We start from the raw sequence: 25,163 nt of genomic DNA on the forward strand, positions 1-25,163 counted from the left end.
GGAGGCTGAGGCAGGAGAATTGCAATTTTTAAAAATTAATTTTATTGGTACACTTTTGACACAGCATTGCAGTTTTGGGCAATTTAGTAACTTAATGAGACCCTGTTTTAAAAAAATAAAGTGGGCTGGGAATACAGTTCCATGTGAAGGTTCTGGGTTCAATCCCCAGTACCACACCCTCCCCACACCCCCACACCCCCCACACCCCCGACACACATGCACACACACATGAAACAGGCCTAGAATAAATGTGGCTTGCTCAGGGTCACATGGTGGAAGAGATAGGGCTAAAACCTCCACTGTCCTCCTCTCTCCTCTGCCTTCCCATCTTCCCCTGCACCTGTCTGTCCCTCCCAGGTAACTTCAGAGCTTAGCCCAGTCCTGAGGTTCTGGTCGAGCGACACCTCCAGAATATACAAGTACTATAGTTTACTTGTTAATGATGAAGGCCTTTAAAAGTTTGCTCTGAGCCATTCCTTGAATGTTTTCTGTCCCCTGTGTGGGTGACCTGCTTTTCAGGTTGTACCGGTAGCCTTTGCAGAGCAAAGGGTCAAACCATCTCCTTTCCCCCAATCCCAATACGGCCCTCTCAGTCCCCACTGAGAATGCTGTATGTGTCCTACCCGAAGCAACCGCTGCCTGCCCTCCCGAATGGCCAGTCAAGTCCAGCTCAGCCTCGGCTGAGTGCCTGCTCAGCACCAGACGCCCCGCAAGCCCTGTGTGTTACACCATACATCAGACCCAGCCCTGCCCCAGGAGCTCACAGCACAGGGCCCCTGCTCATCGCACTGCTGCTTACTTGCTCTCCGGGGCAGTCTAAGCCTGGCCTTTCTCTCTGTCCCCCTCCCTGAGATCCCGGGTCTCCCTCCCGTACTTCTCTGGGAACGGGCACAGCAGAAGGCCACGATGGTTGCCATTAGGACGAGGAAGGCCACGCCAGCTCCCACGGCCACCCCGATGATGACGGCCATTGGCACGGACTCTGTGGGAGAGAAGGACACAGCTGATGAGCGCCGGGGGGGAGCCCACTGCCCCCCAGAACCTCACTCATCCCCTTGGGTGCAGCATCTGCCACGTGGGTCTCTCTTGGGAAACGTGTCAGTGGGGACCCAGGCAGGCACAGGCAGAGTCCGACAGAGGTCAGCTCTAGCTGGGACTGCAAAGACAGGGTGGGGGACGTGGGGAGGAGGAGAGGGCGGGGAGGAATGTGGGGAGAGGGCAGAAGCTGGAGCAGACACAGAGAAGGGAGGGCCAGGGGAGAGGAGGCGGGGGGACGCAGGGCGAAGCTGTGTAATTTTGCGTTCTGACATTAAACAAGCAATCTATCCTGTAGTGGCTGCTGAGTCACCAGTCCTGCCTTGTCACCGAGAAATGACAGTGGTCACTGCCCTCGGCTGTTGCTTATTCCTTCTTTTTCTTCCCTTCCCCAGGTGCATGTGGGATGCTGTGGACCACCAGCTCTTAGAGTGTTCAGGTCTGAGACAGCTTCCCTTTGGTGCCTGCTGGTGACACTGTCTCAGGGGCCAGGTGGGCAGGATCACAGTCCCCCGTACCCTCATCTCTAAGGAGAGAAATGCCCTTGCTCCTTGACGCCTGGTCCTGCTCCTTCTCCATCAAGACCAGGCCTCTGAGCACCTGGGACCTGTCCTGGCGTGAGAGGACTCAGAACTCTGAGTAGCCTCACTCCTTGAGCTGTGTTTCTGCGGTCTGTCTCCTGCTCTGGCCCAGTGGGGGTGGGGTAGAGAGGGTGGGGATGGGTGAGGGATGCCTTTTCAGACAGCCTTGGTCCTTTTACGGCTGCATATGGGGCTTGAGCGCATGATTTGGGGTCCTGGATCCAAGCCTCTCATTTTTAGAAACAGAGATACTGAGGTCCAGAGATGTCAAGTGACTTGGTCAAGGACACATGGCTGCCTGTAATCCCAGCACTCTGGGAGGCTGAGGCAGAAAGATTGCAAGTTTGAGGCCAACTTGGGTAGCCTAGTGAGACTGTCGAAAGAAAAAGAGAGAGAAAGAAAGAAAGAAAGAAAGAAAGAAAGAAAGAAAGAAAGAAAGAAAGAAGAAAGAAAGAAAAAGAAAGAAAGAAAGAAAGAAAGAAAAAGACAGAAAGAAAAGAAAGAAAGAAAGAAAAAGAAAAAGAAAAGAAAAGAAAAAAGAAAGAGAAAGAAAGAAAGAAAGAAAGAAAGAAAGAAAGAAAGAAAGAAAGAAAGAAAGAAAGAAAGAGAAAGAAAGAAAAAGATAGCTGGAGATGTAGCTAAGTATGAAGGCCCTGGGTTCAATCCCCAGCAGGGGGAAGGAAAGAAGAAAAGCCACACACAGCTGTGGTGGACCAGGGTAATTCCAGGTCTCCTTTTGCTCCCTGATACCATTTGGCTCCACCCACTGTATCCTATGGCATCCTCCAAATCACACATGCTCTGTTAGCCCAGACTGCTGCTTGTCTGATTCTTGGCCCTGCCACTTCTAAGCAACGGACTCCACCTCTCTTATCTGGAAAGTGGAAGTAACCTCAGAAGTGTGATGGGGTTTAGATAATGAAGTAGATAAGGGTCTTGGAACAGAGCCTGGTTCCCGGCCTACTCAAGTGTTTGCTCTCCGTTATTGTACAGGAAGTGGGAAATGTGGCAGAACATGACTGTTCCTGAATGTCTCTTAAAGGAGAAGAAAGCTCCTTTGAAACCATGAGCTTGCTACCCACCCACCCCACATTCATCCTATGGAACAATCAGGTAATTTGTTCTGGCACTGTGATGAGTCTATCATTGTTGCTATTTTCTTTAAGGAGCAGAAGAGAGGGCCAAACCCTGAAACCCTGGCTCCTGAGGTGCTGCTGAGAGGCGGATAAGGAGGTGGGAGGCACCGACCAGACAGAGCTGGGGCCTCTCAGCTGGCAGCGTTCGGTTAACACTGCTCCATTCCTGGGCCACTCAAGGACTTGCACACCAAGCCCTTTGTTACCCACCTACTGATAGCCAGGGCCACTGCAGAGGTGACTGAGGAGGTGACCAGAGGAGGTGGGAATGGCAAACACTCAAGACTACAATGGGAGGTGTTTGGGTTGGTCTCACCCTTCAGGATGGAGATTGGGGATATGACCTCAGCTGAGCTTGTTTTGGCAAACTTGCTTCTGTCTTTAGGTTTGAATTCCATCTGGGAAGGGATGCTGCCTTGGGAGCTCATGGGTCTATGCTTTTGGATTTTATGAACTTGAGTTTGATTTAGTTTCCGATTCCTGCTAAGTTTCCCAGAAAAACTCAGGGCTTGTCTTGGCTGAACTCAGAGCTGAAGCATGACTGTTCCTGAATGTTCCCGGGCTACACACTGTCAGAGCGGAGACAGCAGTCTCTGGCGTTCCTCCTGACTGGCTCCGTTAGTCCTTATTTTCTCAGTGTGAACAGCAGGGACAGGGGTTGATGCGCTCTCAGGCTGGGGAACAATCCCCACGCAGGTAGGCAGGGACAGAGGAGGGGACCTGCAGGGGACAGGTGGCATCCCTTACATGTTCCCAGGGTGACTTCCGGAGGCCTGGCCTCCTGGGGTCTGTCCTTGGCTGCTCCTGTGTGGATACAGCACCCCGGGATGTGCCCCCTGCAGGAAGTGGGGAGAGGGGCTGCCCTGGTCAGCCTTGTCCAGCCAAGGAGCGGAGCTGAGCCCAAGGAGTCTCAGGCACCCAGGGCTAGAGGGGTCAGGGAGCTCTGGAGGAGCTCAACAGACACAGTCAGTGTAGGCGGGAGGAAGCTACCACCCTCAGGGCCAGGGTGGGCTGAGGGCTGATCCCAGCCACGTCCCTGAGTGGGCCCATGCGCTCAGAGGGTCTGGCATGGGGGACCCCCTAAGAGCTCATTAAGGGGGGCATGGGCCAGGCCGGAGCGGTGAACGGGACATAGGGCCTCCAAGTCCGTGGCGTTGGCTTGGTTGGCTCCGTGGAGTCTGATTTGCCACATTCCGACTTTCTCTTCTGGGTTTTCTGCTTGGGGTGGGAGTAGGCGACCGCTTTGCAGCAGCAGGGACGGGTAGGACACTGCCTGGCCACCGTGGTGGGGGAGATGGTCGAGGAAGAGGGAGGCAGCAAGGCGCGGCAAGCATGGGGTAGGCAGGCACGGCGGGGCCGGCGGGGCGCTGGGAGGAGGCAGCAGCAGTGTCGGGAAGCAATGTGGAGCTGGTGATGATGTTGAGGAGCAGGAGAGGTGGGGAGAGCCTGGAACTAGAGAGGCCAGGACGGGGCGGGACACGGGGCTTCTGAAGAGAAGGACGGGAGGAATGGAGAGGGCAGGAGCAAGAGCCAGTGTCCTGGGGAGCCCCAGGGGACCGGTCTCTGGGGTCCCCAGACCCTGGCTGGCAGGTCTCTGAGGCCCCTCCCTTGCTTAGCTGCACTAAACCTGGGCCCGGGGGCAGGCAGGGGAGTTAGAGGCCTGCACCTCCCTACCCTGGGGCCCTCCCCCACTAGCCAGGAAGTCCCACCCCGCAACCAGGGCGGTTCTCATGTCTCCTTTCGTACCTGCTTCCAGCCCGGCTCCCGACTTCATTTCCGAACCTGTTTGGGAATAAAGCAAGCGTCCACAGCCAGGGCCTGGCTGGCCAGGGCGGGGCAGGATGGGGGACTGGCCGTCTAGAGGGGTTGGGGACAGTCCCTCCTGTCTCTCAGACCGCTCCACAGACCCAGGCTCGCCCAGTTGAATTTGGGATTTATTCCCACTGACTAGGAGACCCCAGAGTGGGTGAGGACAGATGGAAGTCAAGTCTGGGAGAGGTGTGGGGTGGGTGTGAACACCGAGGGGAGGGCGCAGGGTGGGGGCACTGAGGGGAAGACAGGAGGGTAAGCAGCAGGGGCCAGGAGGGTTTGGATGATGTGTGGATGGTATTAGGCAAATTATGTGCAAAGCATTATGCAAAGCGGCTTCTGTCAAGGAAGAGGAGTTAGGAGGCCTGGGAGACATGACCTGTAGGTGTGATCACCCCCCCCCCCGAGGGGCTTGGCTAGGACCACCTGCTTGGCCCGGATCTGGTCCAAAGGTCCAGGCTTGCCTGAGCCCGTCCCCGCTCCTTTGTGGCTGAGTACGGGGTCGCCAAGGGGCAGCGTCTGCAGTCCGTTTCAGGACAAGGGGTGCTGCTGGCTGCACGTGGAGCTTTTCTGGGACCATCTCTTGGTGTCGCTCAGCGGCTCCTCACCCAGTAGTCTGTCCAGAGAGCTCTGAGCAGACACTGGGTTTCTCAGTGTCTGTCTGGCCAGGAGCTGGGGCAGCTGGCACGCTTGGTCACACTGGGGTGAGCCTTCCTCCTCTCTCTCAATACAGCTGCTCTGTGCCCTTCTGCCCAGAGCTGCTCGTCTGCTAGCGGTCTCCTTAGAGCTCAGTGGCCCAGCTGTCCACCTGGGGACTGCAGATGGTCTGGGCCCTGCCAGCACCAATCCCACAGGGACTGGTGAGCACCATTCCTTAGCTTTAGCTCAGGTGCCCTCCGCAGGACCTGTGGCTAACTAGATGGGCTTCTCTTAATGGGGCCTGGCCCCTGTCCCCATCATGTCCATGGCAGTGTGTTCTTATGCTCTGCTGTCATTGCACCCCCCAAGGACAGTGGGGCACCGGCCCAGGACAGGATGTGTGGAAGCCAGGCCTTTCTTAAGTGGTCAGGCAGCTGAGCAAGGTGATCGGCCCAGCTCACTCCGGTCACCACTCTGCGCAGTGGGGCACAGTTTTCTCCCTTCCCTGCTTCCTGGTGGAGGCCAGAGCCCCTTCCCTGGGGGAGCAGAATGAGGCAGTGCGGCAGGTAGGGAAGAGCCCTGCGGCTTGTCCTGGGAGCTCCCCCAGCCCCGGCCCTGACCTTGCTCCTTGAGCCGGATGATCTCAGTGTCAGAGCCGAAGCTGTTCCAAGCTGTGCAGTTGTAAATGGTCTGGAAGTCAGCCCGCACGATGCTGCTGATGGTCAGTGTGGAGATGACACCCTCCTCCGTGCTGACCGTCTCCACCGTGTAGCGCCCCGATGTCCCTGATTCCAGCACGTTCTCCTTCCAGGACCAGGCCTGTGGGGTGCACAGAGTTAGGAGCAGACGCCACCAGAGCCACACACCAGAACCATGGGCCACCTTCCTGGCTCTGCCGCCAACCCAGGAAGGCTCTCCTCACTGCTATCATCACCCACACATGTACACAGAAGGACTCGCACCCCCCCCATACCACAGGCATAAACACACATGTGCACAGACGTCACACATAAACACACCTATCTTTGTTTACAAAGAGACAGTGCAATTATTTTTTGCAGTACTGGGGACTGACCCCAGGGCCTCATGCATGCTAGGCAAGTGCTCTGCCACTGAGCTACACTCCCAGCACTTTTTATTTTCAGACACAGTCTAAGTTGCTCAGGCTTGGCTTGATCTTGTGATCCTTTTGCCTCAGCCTCCTGTGTAGCTGGGATTACAGGTGTGTGTGCAGCTGTGCCTGGCTAATTTGTTTTTAGAGTCATTCAATGAACACTGCATGCATGTCACTGTGTCAGCCCCTTGGACATCCCGGAACCTGGCAAGGCAAGTCTGAACCTGGAGGCACTAGGTGACCATGGAGTGGGGCTTCTCATGCTCCAGACTAGCTCCTTCCTGGGTGTGGGTCTGCCCAGCCCTGTCTGCGCCTCTCCTGGCTTCCATTTGCCAGATGCCAGCAGCACCCTGTAAGCGGTGACAACCAGAAGGCTCTCCAGGCAATACCCAATGACCCCTGGGCACAAAAGTGCCCCAGTTGAAAGCCACTACCTTAGGGTTAGCTATCTAGGAAGAGAAATACGGTGTGAAAATTCTGAGGAGTGAGTGGAATATTTTATAATGGGCATGTGTTACATTTACAGTGTTTTAAGTGTATGGGGAGGCGGAGGTATTAGTTCTATGTGCAATTCTTGCAATTTATGTAACTCTTTCAGCGAATGAAGCACATGCCCAAGATCAAGTGTAGCAGCAAGAGCACCATCTTCATTTACGAAGGCAGCAGTTTGCGCGTGCGTAGCCTGGCGTCTCACTGCGCATGCCTGGCCTACCTTAGCCTCTGGGCACTGCTGCCTGCAAAGCCTGCAGTCTTGACCCCTGGGCATCAGGGCTTACTGTTCCCAACACTGCTACAAAATATTCACTTTTCAGTGTTTTCATGCTGCGCTTCTGACAGCTTTAGGTGGATTTCAGTGCGAGACCCTCCCTTTAAAAAATGCACACACCCACGAGACAGAGTGAAGTATACTGTGCGGGCGGCTGTGCTGCTCCGCAGGGAGGGATAGGTGTGTGGAGGAAGGGAAGAGGGAGGGGATGGTCGTCTCGGCGGGGAGCCCGTGGGGCGAAAAGGAGTCCCCAGACTTAGGAGGACCGTGGGAAGTACAGGGAGGGGTTGCCAGCTACAAATTGCACATGCTTTACGACATTACCGGGCTGACCTTGAACCCAGGAAAGGGAAGACATCGTTTGTCTTTTCCCTCTTACTTGCTCTCTGGCTCTAGGACGCAGAATTCACGTAGAGCCATTAATATCGTAGCTCAGCAGCACAGCAGACGCATGCCTATTCCCAGAAAGGAGGCTGCCTGTGATTTTGCCTCCAGGATGTGTTCTTAAGGGGCAGAGCTGGTGTGCTTTTCCCCACGGAGGCAAAGGGGGCCTGGCTACCGGCAGCGGTGACCCCTGGGCACTGGGGACACCCCCCTAGCACTCACGATGCGGTCGGGAGGTGGCGTGCTCCGGATGAAGCACTTGATCTGGCCTTTTTCACCATGGAGGGCGTGCTGCGTCTGGGTGCTGGAGATGATGGGGGGCCCTGTTGGCGAGGCAGCATCACATTAGCGATCCAGGAAAGGCAAGTCCCCAGCTGGCTGGCCCCCTCTTTGGTGGGCTCAGAAACGTATTCATTGATCCAAGCGCTCGGCAAACATTTACGGAAGGCCTGTATGTGCAAGTTAGAGCACGAGGTAGAGGACTTGAAGATAAATTAGACATTCAGTTGTAAAGCTCTCAGGGGATCACGAGTGAATGCGGCAAAGTCAAAATCCCCCGAAGACATAAATAACTGTAATAAAAGGTGGTGAGCATTCATACCATAGAAGCAGGGCAGATAAAGTGCTAACCGACTTCAGAGGAGAGAGAATAATTCTATCTGGTGGACAGGGAGTTTTACGAAGGAGGTGGTGAGTCTGGGAAGGAGCAAGGGTAGGTGTCAGGATGACGGAAGACAGACTAAGGAATGTCACCCCCGCCCCGCCTTGGTCAGCTGTCGGAGCTCTGGCCATTTCGTAGATCTCCAGTAGAGGGCGCCCTTGCCCAACAGACTGGGTGTTCTCTGCCAGACCAAGGAGGAAGGAAGGAGAAGGAACGGTACTGCTCTGCTACCAATGGGGAGAGTCACCCCGGGTAGGTGGGGTGTGCTGGCCATGTTCATAGTCTCAGTCCCTCACGTGTCTCAAGAGAGCCTGGCATTCAGTCTGTTGCTAAATATATGCTCAGGCGGCCCAGGTGAAATTGCAGCTCCCAAACTGATTTCAGTATTAGATACTATCCCATCCAATCTGTGCATGTATGGTGGTGGTGGGGGAGGGATGGATGAGAGTGCCAGTCTCATTTGCAGCATGGGGCAGCCTGTTCCTTGCATTTTCTGTAAGTTCTGCCCATCATGTAACCCAGGTCTGTCCTGGCAGTAAAAGGGGAAAGGAGAAACTGCTAGTTGAGTCATTTGCTGCGCTAACTTCCTGGCTCCTGTGGTCCTTGCAGGGTTGGAAATCCTCGTCCCTTTCCCCATCCCGGGTGTGATGGCTGGGACTTTTAGATAGCAGGACCCAGAGGAAGGAAAGCTAAGAGCAACAGATCTGGAGAAGAGGCAGAATTATGCTGGGGAACAAAACAAAAATTGCTGCAAACCTAATTGCTGTTTATTAGCCACCTTAATTAAAACAGATTTGCATTTCTATGAGTAGCTCTCAGCCAAGGGGAAAAAAGGCATTGAGCGATGAGGATGAAGCTTCCATGGGGTTCAGGATGCACATGTCTCAGGGCTGGGGCTGTGGACTCCGGAGCCCCACGATCAGAGCTTCCGCCCTCAGATGACTTTAAGAGGGGGCTGAGCCCTGCTTTCCCCCTTTAAACCCAAACTCAGAGAGGCCTTTGGCCCAAAGAGGTGAGGGCTCCATGTGTTCGGACCCCGAATGGTGCTTTGTTTAGCTGCGGGGCTAAAACGTGATGCCACATCCCTGGAACTGTGGATTCCCCAGGGGTTTCAGAGTATTTTGAAAGCGATGGGCAAAAGCCATCGGCAAATGCAAATGCGTTTATGGGGAGTCAATCAGCCAGTGGCGGTTCATCTTCCCTTTCCTGTCGATACCAGGTTTGAGTCAGCTCAGTTGAGATCTGTGCCAGTTTGTTCCCTAGAGGGCTCTGGCTGGCAGGTGTCTGCAGGCAGCGACTGGTTGTGATGAGGGCTGGTTTCAATCTAGCTACTTTTACATCAGATGCCTTCAGTCCAGGCCGGGCCCCTGGCCACCAGCATCACTACCCCTCTCCCTGTTCTCAGGGTTCGGCACAGATGTCCCTTCCCTGCTGGGGGCTGCATTCTCCTCTCCCTGGGCCACTTCATCCAGGCCCCCCCCCTCCGCCTCCAGGCCCGCAGACATAGGCGGGTCAGGAGCCTAGTCCAACCCCTTCAGTGTTTCTCTGCCTGGCAGGGTAGGGAGCTCCTGCTGGAAGGGCTGGAAGGGAAACTTAAACCATGGGAAGACCCTAGGTCAATCTGCTGAGCCCAGTCCACGAGAAATGTCCTCCATGGCATGCGTCCCATCCTGCAGGGCAGTGATGTGGGGAGGGCTTCTCCCCTCCAGAAACCTCTTTCCATCTCTGCTAGGAGAGGCCTGCCTGTGTGTCTAAAAGTGACTGCAAAATGTCAGCGCCTCCTTCTCTACCTTTTCTGCCCCAGAAACAAGAATGCTCAGTTAACAGCTTCAGGCCTGGGGACATTGGAGGGCACCTGTGAGTCTGGGGGTCCCAGCCTGTGGACCGCAGATGGCAGCTGGCCTCCCCAGTGTCCTCCCCAGAGTGGGCAGTGGGGAGGGCACGGATTTCACTGTGGCCTGGCGCGTGGAGCCCCGTGTCAGACACTGGCGCGGCAGGAAAAGGCTGCAGCCTGTGTTGCCATGGATATACGGAGGCGCGATCAGATGCTGTTATTTTTAGCCTTGCAGTGCCAATTTATTGGCGGCATCCTGGGGACACACAGGAGAGGCAGGAAGGCTCCCAAGTCGGGGTTCTGCCCGGGACAGGTGGCCTGAGAATGCTCCGGGGTTTGGGTGGATTCACCTTCCCTCTGGGACTGCCATTGGCAGGGGGTTGGGGAGAGGGATGGGTGGAGGGGGAACTAGTAATAGGGACAGCAGGGGGTGCTGGGGAGGCACCAAGCTGGGCTTAGTTTTAGAGCAAATGGGAAAACAGACAAGGCTGTCAGTGGGCTGAGACGAAGCTAAGGGGTGGCTCATTTTCAGAACACAGCCAGCCCCACTCCATCCCGGCCCTGCTCTGCGGCAGGACCTGGAGGCTCCTCCCGCATGGGTCTGTGGCTTGGGGCTTTGGTCTGAGGTGCTGTGGTGGGCACAAGGGGCTCCCAGAGGGCATCCCAGAGACGGGGGTGAAGTCCCTGGAGAGGGCCGAGTAACGTGGCCCTCGCTCTTTCATCTCCTCAAGTGGGCGACGTTGTTTCCGACCACAGCCCGAGCACACGTCACAAGACACCGTGCCGGGCACCACAGCCTTCTCACGTCTGGCCCGAGCTCTGTGCGAGCAGCTCCAAGCCGCCTGCGCCAGCATCCAGGCCTAGTCTGATGCCTGCATCTCGACGGAGCTCACAGCAGCCACCGATCAGCTCCCAGCATGAAGCACTGGGTTGTGTCGCTGTGCACAGGTCCCCGGCCTCAGGGACCTTGCATGCTGGTCTGGTGACAGGCCCGCCTGGCCGAGCAGCTCTAACTCAGTGGAAAGAAGCTGGCTACAAGAAGAGGGAGATGGGCCTTCACCTGCCCTGAGGCAGGGGCAGGGACAGGGTGGGTGAATAGGGTAGATAGAGGGTATGGTCTCCTGTGACCAAGTCCCTGTCCATGCCGGGATAAACTCATCAGCCTCCGCTCTTAGGGCTGAGATGCCCCTTGAGTTTTTGCAGGGTCTACCAGTGTAGTTCAGGCTGGTCTTGAACTCATGCTAATCCTTGTGCCTCAGCCTCCTGAGTGCTGGGATTACAGGGGTACACCACCTTGCGGGGGTGGGCTGAGACTCTTGAAGGTAGCAGAAAGGAGGCAAAGGACTACCCAAGCTCTTCCTCCGTCTGGCCTGGGCCCTGACAGGGACTCCAAGAGGTGGATACAACTGCTCTGGACCCCTTGCTGGAGGTGGTAGCAAGGCCCACAACTGGTGACAGCCCCTGGGGTCTTCCTCTCCCCCTTCCACCTGGCCCACTCCGGAGGGGGTCTCACCATTGACAGTCAGGGTCACCTCTCTCTCCCCGGCTCCCACCCGGGGCACCACGGCCCGGCACACGTACTTCCCAGCATCCTCCTGGCGGACAGATTTGAGGGTGAGGGTCTTTTCATTGCTCAGGACCTAAGAGAGAGGGAGGGTCAGACACGGAGTGGTCAGGTGGCTGGAAGCAGGTCTGGGGTGTTGGTGTCCAGGGACCCTGCTTGGGACTCCTGGTTTCTGCTGACAGAGGTGACGCAGCCCTCCCTCCGCCTGCTGCGGCTTCCCCTCTCCCAGGCTGGCTGTGGCTGAAAGCACCCTGTAGCTGAGCTTGGAGGGACCCAGGACCTGTGCTTTCTTATTTCTTCTCAGGGTCCCCTTGGGATGGAGCTTGGGGTGATGACCAGAAAGCAGACTTTGGTGCTGGCTGGATCTGCCTCTGAGTCCCCGCTCCAGCAGTGAAGAACTCAGTCAGTTCAGAGGCTGGGCTTCCTCATCCTTTGAAGGAGGTGGCGACCCCTCTCAGGACAGCGTGGTGTCCTGGGGCTGGCTTCCTTCTGTGTACCTCCTCACTGCTCCTCCCTATGGCAGGGATGTCTGGCAAACTCTAGTGTACTCGTGAATATGTATGTTTCAAAAGAAGAATGCAGGGAGAAAGCAAAACTTACTGTCAAGGCTAAGGCTAAGTTTGAGGGATCTATTTTTCGTGGTGGTTGTGGTGGTAGCTGTGATTAAACCCAGGATCTTTGCCCTGCACTACATCCCCAGCCCTTAATTTTTTTTTTTTCTTAATTTTGAGATAGGATCTTGCTGATTTTTTCAGCAGCCCTTTCACTTGTGATCCTCCTGCCTCAGCCTCCTGAGTAGCTGCGATCACAAGTATGTGCCACTGCTCCCATCTTATTTGGCAGGGAATTGAAAAGCCTTTCTAGGGAGTTCCCACCATTCCGTATTGGCAACCATCTGCTCTCCTTACAAGGTTCATGATAGGAAAACTGCAAAGGTGAATGTGCTCAGGGAGAGACGGGGAGAAGTGGGTGCCTGGGTTCCCTCTTCTCTTTCTGGGGTCCTTTCCCTTGGGCTTGCTCTGGTGATGGACTCCCCTAGTTCAGCAGTGAGTGGAGCCCCCTGCCGGCCACCCCTGCCCCCAGGGACTCACCACACCCGAGCCTCGCTTCATCCACACAATGGTCAGGGAGGGGTTGCCGATCCAGGAGCAGCTGAACACGGCGTCAGAGCCCAGGTCCACAAGCAGAGACTGGGGCTCCATGGTCATCCGGGGCCCGACTGTGGTGGGGAGGAGGAAGGGGAGGGTGCGGGTGGGTGCGGAGCTCCGGGAACCCTCCTCACTCCCCTCCCCTTCCCCCTCACCCTGGCTGGAGGACAGGAGCAGCAGGGGGTCCGGCCACCTCCATCCAACTCAGCTCATTCCCTGCACATTTGTCCTTTGCCCTGGTGGCCCTGGGCTCTGGGAGTGGAACGCGGAGTAGGGAGGATGCCCTGTCTCCAAGCCTGGCCTCTCTCCGGCTGCAGAGGCTGTGGGCAGCGCTGGCCTGGGCTCACCTCCAGGGCTCTTGCACCTCCTGTCGTCTGTCTGGATCCCAACAGACATCAGGACACCCAGGGAGCCCCACCCCGACAGGTGGCAGAGGCCTGGGGTCCCTACCTGGAATCACTCTCGAGAGCTCACAGGCCCCCTCCCCAGCGACCCTGAGACAGGAGCGAAGGGGGCAAGGCCATGGCTCTCCCAGGTTCTCCCTTGGGTCCTTCGCAGCCTACCAGGCGCCCTCAGGTTGTCCTCTTCCACCAGCCTCCTTCTCAGCCCCCTGAAGCTCCCCTTGGCCCCATTTCCCATGCCTCTGCTACCTGTGGGAGAGTGCTGTGCACGCTCCTCCCTGCCCCCAGCACACTAGCCTGCAGTCCAGGCCTCGGCGCATGGGTGCCTGGGGCAGGCAGAGAGACAGCCGGGTGGGCCTTGGGGCCGCCTCTCAGGGACAGAGTCCAACACTTGGGGTCCAGAGACTAGGACAAGTCCTGTGCCATAAAACGGGAGTGCTTCTGTGGAGGCCGTCAGACTTGAGGGGCAGTGGCAGGTAATGGTAAGTTTGTAAAGTGCTTTTGAAACTGCAAACGGCAATGCATGCGTGAAGGAGTGTTAAGTGCAACCCATCCTCAGCAATGGGCCAACCTGCCAGTCCCTGCCAGGGCTGGACAGTGGAGTGTGTGGGCCTGTGACGGATCAGGTCATCGCTGGCCTCAGGTCTCACCTTCACACTTGTTCACTATGTGGCCTCAGGCCTCAGTCTCCTCATCTAGGTAACGGGGTTATAGTATCTACCTGTGATGGGACTGCATGTTGGTGTCACCCCCATTCCTACTCTGCAACCTCACCCCAGTGTGATGGGAACAGGAGCTGATCGGGTTGTGAGGATGGGATTACTGCCCGCTAAGAAAGGACAAATGGGAGCTTGATTCCTCTCCCTTTCCTTCTCAGGCTGGCCCTGTGAGGACACAGAGAGAAGGCAGCTATGTGCAAGCCACGGCCAGCTCCCCAGAGCAGCCATGCTGGCGCCCCACTTTCTGTTAGGCCACTGCATCCACCGTAACCTGCTGGAGCAGTGTGCGCAGGCACGGCCTGGCTGGGTCACTCTGAAGAGCAACGTAAACACGAGCGTCGTGTGCTTGGGATGTGGAGTGGCCGTGTGTACAGTAAGCCCCGCCAGAGGCTGCCTAGTGCTGGCCGGCACAGAGGAGCTCCCCAGTCCCTGCACTCACAGTAGACGTCCACTGTGCGGCTGAGGTTGGTGCTGCCCAGGGCGTTGGTCACCTCGCAGGACACAGGCTCTGAGAAGTACGTGTAGTCCACGGTAGTCCTGTACACCTCCCCGGATGCCTCCTTGATGATGTGACCTCGCTTGGCCCACCTGCAACAGAGGCCAGGGGGCTAGGGGACCTCCCCTGGCATGGCTGTCCCTCTGTCCATCCCACAGGGAAACCGGGCCTGTGGAGCCCTTGGGGAAGTCTCCAAAGAGGGGCGACCTCAGTGGCTGGGAAGGAGTCGGTCTTCACCCACCAGGTGTCAGGCAACAGCGGGCTTTGGGCTATGGTCACCAGGTGTCAGTGGCCCCTAACAAGTGGGTCATTCTGGAGGGCTGTGACGTGATTACCCAGGTGGTTGGTCCATCTGCCTGGTTAGACCATGGATGACCCAACTGTCACCAGCAGACAGCTTGGCTGTCCTGCTCTGCGCATGACTGTGGGTCCCATCCTGGGCCATGTTAGAAAAAGAGGTTTACTGCTGACCTCAGAGGTCATGGTCTAATGTTGGTGTGCCCTTACATGCATGCACTTGCACACATGTGTGTGCACAGCCCTACCATAGACAGAAAAAGGAGGCTCCTGGAGCCTGGTTTCCAGGCAGGGCGAGATATAGGAGAGGTGTGATGGAGCCACCTATCCCACTGCTCTTCTTTTCCCACTCGGTCCATTCACTCGATTCCAGCTCCTGCCCCCAGTGTGGGTCCCTCCTGGGGTCCCTCCTCTCCCTGGACGTTAGCTTAGTTCCTCCCCCGCCTGCTTTTCTTCCTCCCCAGCAGCTGCCTTCCCACTCTGGCTTTGTTTCCTGGAGGCCCCTGCTCCATTAGCCTTGGTTCATGGGGGAGGTGGACAGGAAGTGCCTCTTGGCCTATCAGCACCCCAGGCTTGGCCCCAGCCTATCAGCACCCCAGGCTTGGCTTCAGCCTGACAGCACCCCAGGCTTGGTCCTGACCCTGGGGTGGTGATCACTGCACTGGACGAGCCACCAGCCACCTTCTGTGTGCAAGACATGCTGCAGCCCACAGGGCTTGTGTGTGCGTTGTGAATGTGTGCGTGTGTGAATGTTCACGTATGTGTGTATATGCACACTTAGATGCCTGCATAAGTGTGCATGCATGTGTGCGTGTGTTCTATGTGGGGGTGGAAAGTGTTTGTGTGCGTGTGTGGATGAGCACATGTGAGAGCTTGAGTGTATGCCTGTGCACGTGTGTATGAAGGTGGGGCTTTCATTACAGATCCCTAAGGAGAGAGCTCACAGCTTCCCTGCTTCAGTCCTGTCATGGACAGCTGTGCCTCCTTAAAAGCCCAGAACCTCCACCCGGCTCCTCTAGCCAAGCTCCCTCTCCTGCAGCTCCAGCCTGTTTGGGGTGTGAGTCTCTCCTGGGCTCACTGATTCCTGTAGGAGGGCCCCTGCGGCTGCTGCCTCCCCTCCCCTCCTCCAGCTCCGTGGCTCGGTGTGGCCTGTCCAGCCTCGAAAGATGGCATCCTAGGATCACCCGGACTGGCGCCGTTTGGTTGTTATCACGAATTAATATTGGGTAATTATTAGGAACATGATTAATAATAACAATTATAGTTTAACAACAGAGCGAACCATACCTCCCTGAGAGCTTAAGGAGCTTCCCAACAAACCATTATGAGTTATTCATGAATCGTTTCCATTCCTAACTTTAATTTAATGACCAGACTTAATAGTCAGGCATGGCCCCTGCCTGAGGTGGAATAATTCAGTTCCAGACACACAGTTGGGGATCTGCATCCAGCCACTACTGCTTGTCACCTGCTGCAGTGAGGGGGCTGAGTGGTGGGACCATGCGGAGAGGTCGGGTTGCGGCTGGGAGAGCTGGTTCTCATTGGCAGGTCCTGTTTCCTCCTCAGGGTCCTGGAGAAGATGGGCCTTCTCCTTCTTCCCTGTCTGGGGCCTCCCCGGGAAAGCTGCTGGCTTGGCCCGAGTCCGCAGGAGAAGTGCTGAGGCCCTGAAGGCCCGGAGCCCAGCCTTCCAGGGCCCAAAGTGTCCTCCTCCCCAGGCCAGGATGGAGTCAGAGAGGAAGGAGATGAGAGGGCCTGGCCAGCCGTGGGAGGGAGGCTTTCCTGCCCCAGCAGAGCCATGCCATTTGAAATGGCCCTCTGTGTGGCCTGTCCTCCATTACAGGTGGCAGGAGTGCAGGAGAGACACTCTGACTGTCCCCTCCCAGGGTCACGGGCAGGGACTGCCTTGGGCCAGAGCCTCGGGAGCCCACAATCAGGGTCTGTAGTGAAGGTGCCCTTGGTGCTCCCCCCACCAGGAGTCCTCTGTGCATGCCTCACGCTGTCTTCCCCTCCCACAGTTCAAGCCTGAGGGACCCCCTGCAGATGCACAAGGCTCTGACATCGTGTCTTAGCCGCTGGCCCCAGGACAAAGGCCCTTCTTGTTTCCTGTGGTCCACGGCTGAGCCTCCTCCTGCTGGGTGCCCTCTGTCCATCCCCTCTCCTCCCTGCTGTTGCTTCTGCACCCCTCCCAGGCCCTCTGAAAAGGAACTCAGCTTAAGCCTTCCCCAATCAATGTCTAATTTTGTCTGAACAAATGTAGAAGGATTAATTATTTATATCACGGAATCAGGAGGCCTGGCATGTCACAGCTGACAGGTTGGCATGTCACACGGCCCCGTGCTCTGCGTGGGCAGTGCTAGCCCCTTGTCCCATGCTCTGCTGGGACCGCCTCAGAGGGAATAGCCTCACGTTGCACTCAGGCCTGTGCTGCCAGCTCTGGGCTCCTAGTCCTGGGGGCTGCTGAAGAGACAGCCGCCATGCCCTCTTTTGGGGTGCAGGGGTTAGGGAGAACACATGTTTAACTTTGGAGATTGCAGCCTTTTAGGTGGACCAGGGAGGAAGCAATCAAGACAAAGGGAAGTAAAGAAAGAGTCCCATAATCTCGCCAGTCAGCTGGGAAAAATCAATGTACTTATGTGATGAGATTTGCTTAAGGCTTTTCCTCTTGGGTCCCACCACTGCATTTAGAATCTGCTTGCAAACCCGGGCTGCTTGATGAGTCCTTGCTGGGGGAGGGGGCTGAGCGGGCGGGGTGGGCGTAGGTTCCCCACGGCCTCCCATCTTTACAGCCTGGCTCTCACCTTTTCCTGCGGCCAGAAGGGTCCCCCAAAGCTTTTGGAGCCCTGGATGGAGCCCAAGCTGCACTGACATATTTTCAGGGTAATCAGAAGGCCACGAGGGATGATAACCATGAGTAGAACTAGTGACCACCTGCAAGCATCCCCTCCCTGCCCCTTGTGGCTCTTAGGTGCACCAAGTGCTCACCCTGGGTCCCCAGAGCCACGGAGGGTGAGGGAGGGAATTCTACTTGATACCACTGCCTAGGAGACCTGTGTGTTCATTAACTTCTACTTCACAAAAACCAAACTTCAAAATCGGAGAAGATTTGCAGAATAGTCCTATAAACCACCATCTTTCTTCACCTACATCTTGTTGTTCACATTTGGCCGTGTGTGCTTTAGAATGACTTCTGTATAGCTTTACACCTCTTCCTCCTCCTTTTTTTTTTTTTTTTTTTTTGGAAGGACTGGGGATTGAACCCAGAGCTTTTGCACTTCTTGTATTTTTTATTTTGAGATAAGAGTTGCTAAGTCACTAAGCTGCCCAGGTGGGCTTGAACTTGTGATCCTTCTGCCTCAGCTGCCCAGAGGGCTGACATTATAAGTGTGTGCCACACCTGGTTCTTTGTATTGTTCTATCTTTTTAAGGTGGTTGACCGTGGAAGCCAGGCCCCACAGCCTGGTTTCCTGGGTGTTTGCCCCACCTGCAGTGGCCAGGAGCGGGTGTGTGGTCAGAGGCCTTTGGTGTGCTGTCTGCTGCCTGCCCAGCCTCTGATCCCTAGGTCTCCAGGGGGTCAGGGCCCCAGGAGCATTCAGAGGATGATCCTGAGGATGAGTGGGCAGTGTGTCTGCCAGGGAGCATGTGGGAGTGGTGAGGGCGTGAGAAGAGCTGCCTTGGGAAGCTGGCATGAGGGGTGTTTTCTGGGCACATTGTTCCTGCTATTGAGGGACTGTGAGCCAAGATCTGGGACCGGACAGAGGCCAGGCCAGGGGCCCAGCCTGGCAGGTGCAGGTGCAGAGGAAAGGAGTCTCACTGGGTTTTCCTTCTGCATCTTCCGCCCTTCTGGACAGATACCCAGTCAAACCAGACCTGCCTCTTGGACCTGACTGGGCCACGGGGTTGCTGGGAGCCAGTGGTCCTCAGCCAGGAAGGAACCCTGGGTCTGCTGTTCTTATGGCCTCCAGTGCAAGGAAGGGTTAAATCAGGCAGGACATACGGGTTTTCGTCCAACTTCACCATATCCCCAGGAGATGCTCTGTGCCCTCTCCAGGGCTGCTTAATTATCCCCTCTGCAGGGAGCTGCTCCTGACATCCAACCTGAGTCCGGCTGCCTCTTTGGTCCATTTGCCTTCATTCTGCCTGCTGGGTCCACAATGCCTCACATCTTCCCGGCTTCCCACTCCCACTGGTGGGCCACTTTCTTGGCCTGGGACCATTAGCATCCTCCGTCCTTGCTGAGAATGCAGGTTAATAGCCCAGATCCATGGAGGAGATGTTGCCCCGGGTTCTGTCCTAGGCCTGGGCTGTGGGAAGGACAGGGCAGACTTGGGGCCTCGGTGAGTCTCATGAGACATCTAAAAGGAGGGGCACATCCTGAGCCTGCCCTTCAGCACCCCCCGCCCCGGTTAGTTTCAGAATCCCATGTGGTGATGCACACAGGCAGGAAGGCTCCCGGACGGGCTGCCCTGTGTGCTCACTCTGTCAGGCAGTCCGTAAGGAGCGCCTAGTTTACGCCACGCGCTGCACGGCATGCTGAGAGCCATCAGTGACTAAATTGCAGTTCTTGCCTTCGAGAAGCTCCATCAAAAGGCAGAGACAAGCATGGAAAGAAGTGAGGCTTTCATCAGCGCCATGGGCAAGGACTCACAGGGGCCATGTGTACGTGGGGTCCCAGGCACCACCGGACCCTGAGCAGGGGCCAGTGATGAGAACAGACTGACTGACTCTCTCGGCTGTTTTAACCTTTTGCCTGAGCCTCTCTTTTAGAAGGAAGGAATAAACAAACTTCCTCCTGTGGAACAAGAAAAGAAATGTCCACTTGACTGGCCAGTGGCTGGGTGTCCGGGGAAGGGAAGAAGGCTCTTGGACACTGATGCAAACCACACTGTGGCCATGCATGCACAGTAAGGGACACTCCCCATAACAGGTGTGGAGGTGGAGGGGCTGGGGCCGGGCCGCGGCTCTGCAGCGCTGATGCTCACCGGTACTGGGTAACAGCGGGGTTGGCCTTCGCAGAGCAGTGGAATGTGACGACATTGTCCTCCAGGACCGGCTGTGGTTCCACTGACAGGTTGACAAGTGGAGGGTCTGCAGGGCGAGGGAGAGGGAGAGATATACTTGTGAACCGGGGAAAGAAGGGTGCAGGAAACCCCTGGGTGCCGTGGATGGTTCAACCCAGAGATCCCACACTCCAGGGCCCCTCAGAGCAGCCGTCAGCCTGGAGGGCACTTCAGAGTGGGACAGGGCTCAGCAGGAGGCTCCGCTACTTCCTGGATTGAAGGCCTGGTACTGAAATGAACCTCCAGGCCAAGAGGGCAGTTGCCAGGGCCCAGGATCAAGCTGCCCAACTTCTAGCTTCTGGTGGAACAAAATGCTTCAGGAGAGGTGGTGGGAAGGGGTGAAGAGGTAGGGAGATGGATATTCAGCCCTGTTTCAGCACGAGTTTCTGACTTTGAAATGTCTGCAGTTTCTCCATGCAGGAGTTCTGGGGCCTCTGGTAACGCGGAACTGGCATTTGCACCCTTTCATCGGTGTAATCCTCTCGGCAGAGTCCCGACTGGTGCCATCAGGCCTTGGCTCCTGGGCCGGGTGGCCAGTGCTGGGGGCTTGTTTTCTCATCTGACGTGATAAGAAGCCAGGCTCTGAAGCTAAATGGCGGGAGGTGGAAGAGACGGAAAGTCAGACCAAGGGAGGGAGATGGGGAGACACGGAGACAGGGAGACGGGAACCACAGACTGAGATTTATACAGAAGGCACCAGAGAGAGGTGGACGTGGATACAGAAATGTATAATCATAGATTTTCTCTGAAAGCAGAAAAGACCAAGGGAGGCCCAGTATACAGACAGAAAATGACAGTGTTGGGGAGAAGAACCGAACAAAGTAATGAGGGACAGAGTAAAGAGAGGGAGGAGCAGACACCAAGAGACAGGAAGATGGGAGTACAGCTGGAGTGTCATCAACAGAGAGGCGGAGAGGTGGAGATCAGCCAGGAGAGGGCTTGGTTCTCTCTGCTCACTGCAGCTGGTGCCAGACCTCCTCCAAAGGCCGGTCACCCTGCCGCTGGGCCCCTGGCAGCCCCAGGCAGCCACATTCCAGGAGAGAGGATACAGTGGGCCACTGCAGGTCATAGCCTGGAGGCTGGGCTGGAGTTTAGCTCTGGGCTGAGTTCAAGGACCCCAGGACCCCTTGGCCTAGCCGGGATCCTGGGCTGCATCTTCTGGGCTGGTCTCCACCAACAAATAGAGCAAATTGCTGGAAGGCTGTGAGGACTTTCTAGGTGTGTGGTGTGTGTGGTTCATCTTCAGAAAAATCAGTACTCAGTTTCTCAGAGGGCATTAAGAAAACTCCTGGCCCCTCTGAGCCGTCGTGAGTGGCCCCACAGGAAGCAAGGGTTTGGGGTCCTGGCTGAGTCTACAGATGTGGTTCTGAGAGTCTCAGAGAGGCAGTATGCAGTCCCCCAGCCATGGCTGACGCTGGAGGTGGGGCCATGTGACTGTGGGGCCCACACTCTGAGTGCTGGAGCTGTGTCACATCTCACAGCCTGTGCTGGAGACGCCATTGGGCTGTGTCAGCATCAGCAGGACCCTGGTGAGCAGGAGGTGGATACCTGTGCTGGGGAGCCTGATCTCCCTACCTTGTCCCAAGGTCCTGGCTAGAAGGCCACAAATCCAGGAAGCATCGCTGCTATAGTTTGGATTTCATGTCCCCAAAGGTCCATGTGTTAAAGCTTTGGTCCCATGGAGGTGCTTTTGTGGGGAGGTGTGCAGCCGCTGAGAGATGAGAGCTGTGGGAGGCCTTTAGGCCAGGGGGGTTGCTGGGTCTTTGAAGGGATTTGTGGGACCCCAGTCTTTTCTTCTTCCTCTTTTTTCTCCCACTCACCTGCTCTCCTGCCATGATGTGCTGCCTAATTATAGCCCAAGGCAATGGGGCCCACCGACCAAGGAACAGCCCCACCGATCCCAGGAGCCTAAATAATCCTTTTCTCTCACTTAAGTTCATTCTCTCAGATATTTTGTATGGTGATGGAAAGCTGACAGGCACAGATGGGTAATTTGAACAGTTAAATCTCAGTTTTTATTGTTTTTTTTTTTTTTTTTTTTGGTGCTGGGAATCAAACTCAGGGCCTTGAACTTGCCAGGCAGGCACTTGTGCTGCTGAGCTAGATCCCCAGCCTTAAATCTCAGGTTTTAAAGCACAAATCAAATGATCACAAGATGCATATAGTGAAGAATAGCTATGAGAACTCTCCTGCCATCCCCCAGAAGACTAGCTCCTCCCCAGGCCTAGAGCCTCTGTCTGAGGCTGCTCCCCAGCTTCCAGGAAAGGCTGAGTCAGGGCCCTGCTCTCTGTCCTGCAGGGCTGGCTGGCTAAGCTGGGCATCCTCAGAGACCAGGGCAGAGCTTGTGTGTCACTGTGGAGAAGCGTGTCTGGAAGCACAGGAGTTTGGTAGCTACTGTCTGGTCCCCAGGGCAGAGCTGGCCCGTATCCTGAAATCTAATACTTTTATTTTAGGAAGTGGTGGTGTCGGCCTAGTGGGCTTTGGAATCCTGCAATGGAACTGGGGGAAGTTCCATGTGGTCCCTCCTTTACCTGAGCGTCCTTTACAAAGTGGGGAGCCCTCAGGAGGCAGGCAGAGGGAGCACGGGGCTGCTGGCGACCCTTCCTGCTGCCAGTGCTCTGTAATCCACCTGCCATTGTCATCTCCCATGGAGGGCTCTGTTCTGCTTCCTCCCTCGAAGTACTCAGTCCCCAGCCTGTCCCTAAGGACCTCCAGAGTATAGGCCTCAGGAGGGCCCCACTCACCTGTTTCATCTGCACCCCTGCCCCAGCCTCAGAGATGCTCCTGTCCCCCTCTCCACCCTCCTCCTCTGGATTCACAGGATATGAATTTTCAGGAGTCTGCAAGCTCCAGGGGTATAAATAGTTTATGTCATATCCAACTATTAAACATGATTTTAATCCCACTTGTGATGTCGGCTGCATAAGTTGCAGGAGGGCAGCTTTGATATAGCTGGTGGAACTGAGATCACATTGAACAGATGTTACAGCTGAGAGTCTGTTAGTGTTTCCATCAGCAACCTGCGTGCGTGGGTCTGTGTGCATGTGTGTGTGCGTGTGTGTGTGTTTTCGGGGGAAGTACTACATGAGGGGGGATAAGAGAAACTTCATGACTCAGTGATTTTATAGCACATCCATTTGAAACTTGGCAGCTGGACACAGACTCCAGATGTGGTGAGGCTTTGGGGGTGTTAAGCTTTCTCTCCCATTACCCAATCTGGGGGCTTTGTCTTCCGTTGGGTAACATAGAAAGACCAAGGGAAACAAACAACAAATGTGCTTTTGCTGAGTGGATGCTTCTTGGTTGACTGAGAAAATGAGCAGGTTTGCAAAGGCGGCTCGGCTCCAGGCCGTGGTGTCCACAGCAAACAGTTGGACGCTTATGGAATGAACAAACGAGTCAACAGAGGCGGAGGGAGCAGGAGGAGGGAGGCGTGAAGAGAGGCTGTGCCTTCGCGGGCAGCTCGTCGGAACACCTCCTAAGGAAACCAAATGCTGGGGCAAATGGATGAAGGCGTCCACCCTGGGGGACTGAGGGCACTGGGAGGGACTGCCACGCCCCCGGGAGTAGATATGACACTCATAACGGGTCAGGTACAGTGCTGGGGGTTGACCTGAATGATTTCATTGTATCCTCATGGCAACTTTAGGAGGTTAGCACGAATCCCGCTGTGCACTGATGCAGAACAGAAGCATATAGCAATGAACTAGTCAGGCCCACTGTACCCAGTCAGCGGTGGAGCCAGAGTTCAAACCAGGAAGAATGCTTGCCGTCCACCACAGTGCTGTACTGCTGGACGGTCCGTCTAGGAAACCAGGCACCTGGGTCCTAAATCTCACTCTGGCTACGTTTCACATGTCCCCAGTCTGACATGGTTGAGATGTCCTTGGAAAGAATACCATGCTGGGCCCAGACACCTGGGCCCTCTGGTGCAGACCACATGCTCAGAGCAGCCAGTGAATGGGTCCTCTTGCTGGACTGCATCTGTAGCATGTCTTTGAGTAGCCAGGGGCCGTTATGATGATGGCTTTCTTGTCCCTGGGAGAGGTTCTCTTGGGTGATGGGTAATGGTCTGGAGCAGAAACACTGCTTCTTCTCATCTCTTTCTATCAGGGCTCTGGCTGTCATCATAGGGGAGCCAACTAGGTCATTCCTTTAGTGCAGCATTCTGTAGCTGGCATGGCCTGCTGCCCAGGCTGGGGATGAGGCTGGGGGAAGGAGGGTAGAGGGCTGCACAGCGGCCACAAATGGCAGCCTGGAAGTAGGGGCTTCGATGCCTTGTGTCTCCTGCCCTTGTTCCTCCAGGTCTGGAGAAAGCCCTCACTCACAGTCAGTCCTAGAGCAAGAAGAGACCTTGGACATCACTGATCAAATCAGACGAGGGACAGAAGTCCCCAGGGAGAAGTGACAAGCTAACGCCTGCCCAGCTCATGGGCGTGGGGTTATTCTGGCCCAACAGCACCTTGGCTCTCTCCAGAGCTGGGCCTCTGCTGCATGCCACAGCCGTTCACCTGGACAGGAGATGGTCCTGAGAGCCAGGGCTAGACTGGGTCAGGGAGGGAAGAGCCTGGGTGAAGAACTTAAGGAGGGCCTCCCTGTGGGGCCTCACCCTGTACTTACAGGACCCGTCAGAGGGAGCCTGTTCTTCAGTTTTATACCCTAGGTTCCCTCCTGGCTCCCACTGTCTGAGGAGTGGAAGGAACCCTGGGCTATGTGGGAGGAGGTAAGGGAGGTCGTAGTAGCTGGGGTAGAATGATAGCAAAGGTGGAGCCTTCCCAAGACTGTACCATTGTGCTCAGGGTCCTAGAACCCAGAGGACGCTCACAATCATTTCTTCCTCCCTCTGGTCTAAATGGTTTCTGCCAGGGTTTTGGGCATTTATGTCGTCTGTCCACAATGGGTTCCTGAAAGCCTAAGACACAGCCTGTGGACTCTGGTTTCTTGGTGGGCCACGGAAATCTCAGAAGCCTCAGATGAGCCAGAGCTGTTAGAAGGAGTTTTTGAGTTCATTTGCTTTCTTTTTGGTCTTTTTGAGACTGGGTCTCACTATGTAGTTCAGGCTGGCCATGAGCTCACTTTGTAGCCTAGGCTGGCCTCGAACTCACAGTGATCCTCCTGCCTCAGCCTCCCGAGTGCTGGGATTACAGGTGTGCGCCACCACACCTGGCAAGTTCATTTGCTTTCAAATGAGTAAAATGCTGAGAAGGACATGAATACCAGGCTGCAGCTCCAGCTCGGCCCTTAGTCTGTGACCAAGGGGCCACCAGCCTGCAGTGACATAGTGATCTATGGTAGGGATGGGCATCTGAGAGGGAGAAAGTCCACTTTTGAGGACTGGTACCTCAAACCTAAACTAATCCTTTCTTGGTAGTAAGGCTCCTGGAATGGCTTTGTTGAGCTTTTCTTGGTTCCTGGAGGATGACAAGCATAAAGGGAGAGTTTTAGGGGACCTTTGGGAGACTCCTTTAGGTGCTTTCTGGAATGTGATGCTGGCCGAGCTTTATAGTCTTGTTACTGTTAAT

At 55.8% G+C, this 25,163-nt stretch overlaps 1 protein-coding gene across 4 annotated transcripts in view; it reads right to left on the reverse strand.

Moving 5' to 3' along the window:
• Kirrel3 (kin of IRRE like 3 (Drosophila)) overlaps positions 1–25,163 on the reverse strand; it is a 566,099-nt gene that overhangs the window by 6,667 nt on the left and 534,269 nt on the right. For 3 of the 4 annotated variants that reach the window (XM_005378522.2, XM_013511050.1, XM_013511051.1), the window contains 8 exons: positions 19,564–19,669; positions 14,231–14,379; positions 12,615–12,742; positions 11,473–11,599; positions 7,687–7,787; positions 5,821–6,019; positions 4,499–4,534; positions 875–982 (listed from right to left, as the gene is read on the reverse strand). In XM_005378522.2, coding sequence (XP_005378579.1) covers positions 875–982; positions 4,499–4,534; positions 5,821–6,019; positions 7,687–7,787; positions 11,473–11,599; positions 12,615–12,742; positions 14,231–14,379; positions 19,564–19,669 — 954 coding nt within the window. The remainder of the gene's footprint in view (positions 1–874; positions 983–4,498; positions 4,535–5,820; positions 6,020–7,686; positions 7,788–11,472; positions 11,600–12,614; positions 12,743–14,230; positions 14,380–19,563; positions 19,670–25,163) is intronic. The other variant, XM_005378523.2, reaches the window with a different exon arrangement.

The sequence above is a fragment of the Chinchilla lanigera genome, unplaced genomic scaffold (assembly GCF_000276665.1).
Source record: "Chinchilla lanigera isolate Chin_1 unplaced genomic scaffold, ChiLan1.0 scaffold00011, whole genome shotgun sequence".
Classification (NCBI taxonomy): Eukaryota; Metazoa; Chordata; class Mammalia; order Rodentia; family Chinchillidae; genus Chinchilla; species Chinchilla lanigera.